The sequence below is a fragment of the Anneissia japonica genome, unplaced genomic scaffold, assembly GCF_011630105.1.
Source record: "Anneissia japonica isolate Jap-2015-1 unplaced genomic scaffold, ASM1163010v1 scaffold288100_len55232_cov133, whole genome shotgun sequence".
Classification (NCBI taxonomy): domain Eukaryota; kingdom Metazoa; phylum Echinodermata; class Crinoidea; order Comatulida; family Comatulidae; genus Anneissia; species Anneissia japonica.
Genome location: NW_022719727.1, coordinates 48,971 through 56,075, shown reverse-complemented (window position 1 = coordinate 56,075; position 7,105 = coordinate 48,971). Strand labels below are relative to the sequence as shown.

General features: G+C 36.0%; 1 protein-coding gene across 4 annotated transcripts in view; it reads right to left on the bottom strand.

Annotated features, from left to right (window-relative positions):
- Window positions 1-303: 303 nt before the first annotated feature.
- LOC117110972 overlaps window positions 304-7,105 on the bottom strand; it is a 15,323-nt gene continuing 8,521 nt past the window's right edge. For 2 of the 4 annotated variants that reach the window (XM_033253824.1, XM_033253822.1), the window contains 5 exons: window positions 4,418-4,498; window positions 4,094-4,301; window positions 3,098-3,190; window positions 2,219-2,521; window positions 304-737 (listed from right to left, as the gene is read on the bottom strand). In XM_033253824.1, coding sequence (XP_033109715.1) covers window positions 451-737; window positions 2,219-2,521; window positions 3,098-3,190; window positions 4,094-4,301; window positions 4,418-4,498 — 972 coding nt within the window. In that variant the 3' untranslated portion in view covers window positions 304-450. Of the gene's footprint in view, window positions 738-2,218; window positions 2,522-3,097; window positions 3,191-4,093; window positions 4,302-4,417; window positions 4,499-5,059; window positions 5,342-7,105 lie in introns of all 4 variants that reach the window. The other 2 variants (XM_033253823.1, XM_033253825.1) reach the window with 2 other exon arrangements.

The window sequence follows — 7,105 nt, the reverse complement described above, 5'->3', positions numbered from 1 at the left end:
CTTCTTTTCGAGATTTTAAGCCGACGTTACATAACGGAATTTCAGAAAAACAACATAAATTAAAAACACGCTTGTTTTATACAGTAGTTTAGGTGATTCAATTCCGGTTTGTACACTCCATGATACAGAGTGATGTTACAGTGGCCCTTTACTGTTGTATAATAGTAGTTCCTAAAATTTACAGCATTTAAAGAAGCACCCCCGCCCCTCTTTACTTTGGAAAAATAGCCTAGAGAAGGCTCATCTCGAAAAGAATCCACCTAAAGTTAGCAAAAAAATAAAACAAACAAAAAAACAAAACAGTAGAATCCCAGGACTTTTATTTGGGGTTTACTGTATGTCACGGTATATTTTATTGAACACAGTTGAGTTTCATGTTCATTCTTTTAAATGTGTACCCATATCAACATTCTACACATACCCTTCTAATTATTTTACTTCCATTCATTTTTACTGATATTTTTCCTGGTAGTAATTGTTGAGTTCTTCACTTGTGTCTTGTTTTCCGAAAGCTTCCAGCTTATTACTCATCTTTGCAAGGTGGTTTTCTTGAGGTTCCTGCTTTTCACGCCACTCAACCAACATTTCTAAAATGGTGTCTACAATAGGTGGTGGTGGAAAACTCATCTCAATATATTGTATTTCACGATCCTTCAGACCAATGTCGATACCAAACGCTCTCCAGTCCACGCCAAGTCTCTCGGCGACGAATAACAAGTCAACATCAGCCAAGTATCCTGAGATAAAGAATACTGTCATCCTTAGTGGTATTATGCAATGTTTGGTAGAAATACAGATAACAACAAAATTACGTCTCATGACTAACTCTTTGATTCAATCGTAAGTGTAACAATTTCTATATGGATAAAAACATTTTTATGCAATTTTAATTCAATCTTTTGTTTACCTCAGTGGTGGCTGGTAGGGGCTATAGCACCCTCGTCGGGGGAGCCTAGACCCCCTCCCGTCGGGGAAGACGAGTTTATTCCGTCGGGGAATAACAAAAATTTAAAAAAAATATATTTCCATGTCTTCGTTTAGCAACCATATCGCCTTAATTGACCTATTTGTGTACTGTTTGTGTTAACTTTCCATCGCAATAACCGTAACAAAAACAATAACACGGTAATAATAATAATAATAATAACAATAATAATAATAATAATAATAATAATAATAATAATAATAATAATAATAATAATATAAAATAAATTTACGTGCCGTTTTATTGTAAGTTATCCGACTACCGTATATATTACTTTTCACATTGAATTAAGCCCATGAAACAGATATTTTTTTTCACAATGAATTAATTACATTCGAACATCTACTGGAACTAAGTCAGCAGAACAGTGTCAAGTGTCAAAACAGTGCTTTGAAACTATATTTTAAAATGTCAGTACATATTACTGTTATGTATTGAAATAAAAAAAATAATACAAATGCCCCTCTCCCCGTTTGAAAAATTCTGGATCCGCCCCTGTTCAATGGGACTAATTAAAAATGGTTTACGTTCTACTATGACAAATGCTCGTTTGGATATCCTCTCATGATGCTTGGAATACATCTTAATCGGGGAAGCAACCTCATGGTTTACAGATTTCAGGCAAAATTTCCAATTTATAGCTTCACTTTGAATTAAAAGCTTGTAGGCCTACTGTGACGTTCCCGGTGACATTGTTTTTTCTTAATTTATCGTAGTATAAATGTGACAAATTGGTGGACTTACAATTTACAGTAAGATATTATTCTTACTGTATTCGTAATTTTGTTAATAATTCACAATCACATGAATTATGAAATACCTGGATTTCTCTAGGATGGAGCCTGAGGATAGTATTGTAATGTAATACGGTGTTTTTTTTGTTTTTGTTTTTTTTAAATATTATAAAATGTAAAACGGATTTGAAAAATAAGTTAGTTGGTTACATTGCATACTCTTTGTTTCTCATTGTTTTATCCAAATATTTTCGGTTTTGGAACATTAAAAAACATACATGATGTCATATTACGGTAGCTTGATGTCAAATAACTTATAAAAATTCACCAAAATTTTCCAAATGTCCGTAGCCCCCACGGTGGTCCCTAGGCAGCTACCCCCAACCCCCAGCCAATTAAGACTCGTTTGCTCGCCTAGCTCCACCCAGTCGGGGCTTTTAGCACCCCCTGTCGGGCGGATCCTGGCGCCATCACTGGTTTACCTCTCACTACAACTCACCTTCATGTTTGGCTAAGGTCAGAATTTCGTTGCCGAGATCACCACTGAATAATTCCCCAGCTAGTCTCTTGTATTTGTGCTGCCTCAAAGCAATGCACAACACTTTTAGTTGATGCGTTTCATTTTTGACATTGTTTCTCCAATACTTCATCATATTAACGATAGCTTTTTGTGAGTCCCGCCGTTCCTCAGCACAAAACCGGTTAACTCCAACCCATGAAACACCTAAACGCACACCAAAACATTTCCAGCTGCAGTTCATTTCCTCAGACACAGTCGCAATTATGGCGTCATCTACAAAACCTAAAGCAACCATGGCAAAATTGAAGCATCATATCATATAGAAACGTACCATTACTAGGCAGTACACTCAAGAATCAATGCTTGCAAAATAAGTACCATAATTAGTTTATATGAAATTGCCTTCAAACCTGTTGGTCTATTTTAACATTCTGTCAACTTACCTTTGAGTTTATTTATTGTTGTGACCAACATACATTTTACTCTAGGACAGATATTCGTACGTTTTTTAAACTTTTGGCACTACTATAACAGTGTCTACAATGATATTACAAAAGCGATTTAACTTCATAATTAAAAGCCAATCTGTCGAAATGTTTCTATTTTTTTAGAATTAATATTTGTTTTTGAATGTCTTTTAATCATTCCATTATTCAGACTTTAGTTTTACATTTTATTCGTATTCTTGATTTTTTTTTCACTTGTTGCCAGTGCAGTTCGGGATTGATCAGTGGTGCCTTTATTATTCCCCTGTTGGCCTCTTTTCGGAACCGGCAGCTTTATCTCAATGTAATTGTATTGTATATTTGCCAGTGTGAGGCAATATATAAATTAAATTAATAAATAAACTGTATTTACCTTGCTTTTGTTGTATGTGAGCAAAGAGACGGTTAAACATATTTGTAGCCATTGTGCCTAAATGAGCAACAAAAACTCTCCAACGGGACTGGACTGGAAAAAAATAATTTTATATAAATATTGACTGCTCATGAGGGAAATGGTGAAATCTATTGCCCAGAGACCTAAGACGGGGTTTTCAGCCATTATTACAGAATGCAGTACTCATCTTTTTAGAACAGAACGTGTATGCGCTCTCGTGTGTGGTCTGCAGGGCCACTGATCCCTAGGGGCACCTTTGGTATCCCTACCCATGGTCCAGTAGTGACCTCACTCTATTGTACCCTGGGCCAAAAAGGGTTTGTTGGCACGTAACAGCACAATATGTCTCTGACATCGTCTCTAGGGCATATATTATATTAATCCATCTGGAGTGTGGTGCCCAGCCGGCCAGGACCCCTTACATTTGTCAAAACTTTAAAAAAATGGAGATAAAATATTCAAATCAAAGTCTGAAAATTTCCGAGCATCTGGATGTCCCATTATCAGAACTTGCTTTGCGACTAGCAGTCTTCCAGTATAGAATAATAGACATGAGGTCCTTGATTAGACCTTTGCGACACCCGTGAGGAGAGGGGTGTCTAAGGTAAGGGGAGCATGCTCCCGTGGGGAGAAAGCCAACAATTTTATCGAGGAACAGTGCTTTTAAAAAGTATTTTTACCATCTGAGAGTGCCATTTCCGAGCATCTAGAGGGGCCTATTCTTAAAATTTGCTCACCTCAGCCCCAACCATGGGACTGAAGTTGATGTTGACTACCTATGGCGCCTGTCTCTTATACACATCTAGATGTGTATAAGATCAGAACTGACAAGATCAGCAATTTCACTTTCCTATATTTTTGCAGTATTTTTTCTACAGCTTCCTTCAACCATTTATTCTGGTTTTGCTCTTTTCTATTGTCCTGCAAAGTGCATAGACACGAATGCTATATCCGCTATACAAGTGCACAATTTACCTTGTTGTTGCACGTCATCTTCAAATAGTCGGCGGTAGCGCGTCACTTCCATTCCATTGCTTCCACATGGCAACACATCCATGTCAAATTGGCGCACAATATGCATGTGAGCGTTCCTACAATCGCAAGCAATGTACCTTGTTAATTCCACGCCCCTTGCACCGCTCTGACAAAATATCTTTAGTTCTCTTTCGAGGAATGTCAACACCTGTAGCAAATAGAAAACTGATCGTAAATCTACTGATGTTAATGACATGATTAATACATTATTACATTTAAAAAAAAACCAATTCCTGAAGTGTTTCAAGTCATTGACGGTAGTACCTTCTTACACACTATCGGCGATGGTTCGTCTTCCTGGGTAAGCTCAGCGGCATTGAAGATTTTTCGTCTGATGATTGTTGTCTGCAAAACAAAAATAAGCCTCAGTCATAAACAATCTTCAGTAAAGTATCAGACATGCTATTTGATACTCAAGTGCTTGTGGTTCTTTTTTTTTATGGGTGGGTGTGTGTTTTATGTGCTTAATGTTCCAAATAGCAAAATGATATTTCTTTTATATACAGTACTTAATTTTTTTTAAAAATAATGATATGGCGGTGGTATTGGTACAAATGACGACGATGACGATGATGATGATGATAATAATGATGATGGATGATAATGATAATGATGGTGTAAAAGTTGCAATTAAGAATATGTAGATGCCTTTATACTAAGAACAGAGAAATATTCAACAGAATAGCAAGGAATATATAACAAACTAATATTAACATTATTTAAATTATCATTAATGTATCAATTACATGTATTGCATTGTTATTATTTAAAAAAAAATTAGATATGGCAAATTTCGAATATAACATTCCATAATCTACCATTATGAATAAACTTGTCATTTATATTCAAAGTAATGTAAGTACTGTTAAGTGGCAGAGATAAATAATCTTAAATTGCACTAATTACCTTAAACATACGACGATGCTTGATTGAGGCTACACTCATAACCACTTTGTGAAGTTCATCGATAGTCAACTCCACATGCTCATAAGAGAGTTTAGGCTCATCGTCTTTTACTTGGAATCTCTCAATGAACTTAGTTACTCCCCGCTGGAAAAGATCATCAGGTAGATAGCGACCAAAATCATGAAAGATAGAAACTGCCCGAATCCCGTAATCCTTATTTTGTGTGGCATCTATTCGTTTAGGCTGCAAGCGTGAAAGAACGTAGAAAAGACGTTCACCACCCTTAAAAACAGGAAACACTGTACGTCAAAAATTGTCAAAAATAGAAAAAGAACATTTTAAATAAAATTAATGTCTGCACTATGCTGAATATATTTTGCTTTTATCAATTGATGAGATAAAGCATATCCTATTAGGACAAAGAGAAAACAGAATATATTGAAAAAATAAAATACCATTGTAATATTTTTCTCACACACCAGCCCAAACTTCTGCATGAGGGATACAAAGAAGTCAAACGTTTCATCTGAAAAATTGAACTCCTTCCATAGGTGCCTTAACAGATGCTCCTCTAGGATCCCCTTGTCCAATCTCCTCCAGGCTTCTCTGTGCTTTGGTTTCTGAAATTTAATAATTTTAGCTCAGAATCCTGCTATGCTTTTATGGCCTACAAAAATATATCGCTTTTGAAAGAAGGGAATAAATAAATGCAAAATTTTGTAAAGTTGAGCTTACCCTAAACTTTGGATCAATAACGGTGATTATTGTTTTAAACATGTCAACTAATTTCATCACATCTAAAACAATGATATCTCTTAAGGCTTTGTCATCAGGAAAGTAGAGAATCTCACCAAGGTCGTGTAAATACTCAAGCAGCACCCTTTGAGCGTCTCGTTTGACCCCACACCGCTCAACCAAAGCAATCACCTGATGAAAAAAATAACACACACATCCGCAAGTTTAATAATTTTAAAACGAGTGTAAAAAGGGATACCAGAAATTAAACTGACAAAGACAGTATATACGCAGGTCAGTGACAAGTTTATTACATTGTTTTTTCACTGGAAGATAATACTTGACAGTAATTAAGTTCACTTTTGGGGTCTTCCTGTCTGTTCTTTTGTGCTCGTTTCTTGCTGTTTCTGTTCTTGTTTAGTATAAGTTTAATGTTTTAATGAAATGAAATAATAATTAGACTTATATAGCGCTTAATGCTAACAAGGCCTCTAAGCGCTATACATTAATAACCCCTCCCTCCACTCCCTGTCATTGTATCAAGCACATATGGTACACATGGCTGGGGAGAATTCCATAATGTTGCAGCTGTAATCAGCGCATTTTATGTTTGAGCCTACCACCAGGTACCCAATTGTACTCCTGGGGGGACAGGACAAACATAGTACCTTGCCTAGGCGCAAGCGAAATGCACAGCGAGAGATTGAAAAGCGGACCTCAAGGACGGAGAAGCAGAACCACAACCGTTGCACCAAATCGCTCTTTCTGTAAATAATCAAATGTCTACCTTTTTGGTTGGTAGATAGATATGCTTTACTTTCAACTTCTGGATTTCCTGTTGAACAAGCAACCATTTTAAAGGTAGTTTTCTAACCATCTTCTTTGCGAACTTTAATATTTGGTCCATGATGTTAGAAGCATTGCTCTTGGCAAACGGTAAGCTGTTCTCAATAGCAAAGAAAGTAGGGAACACCAATGCTTCATAAGGTTTTCTTTCCAATGCTTTCCGAATTTTATTGAATATTCCTTCGGCCTACATAAAAATATATAGTAGCAACAGTAAAAGCATAAATCACAATATCGAAAAAAATAACACATTAATACGTATTATCTATATAATTCTAACGTTTGTGCATATGGAAACGTTGTATCATTTGCTCTCCAAGGTCGCCTTAACCATTGGAGAAAACCGGATTTTTTTCACAAAAGTACATTTTTGGTACAAAATCTATGATTTTCTTGTAATGGCCCAAGAGGATTATGTTGTAAAAAATATTGATCTACCAATTCGTGAAGAAAAAATGAAAAAAA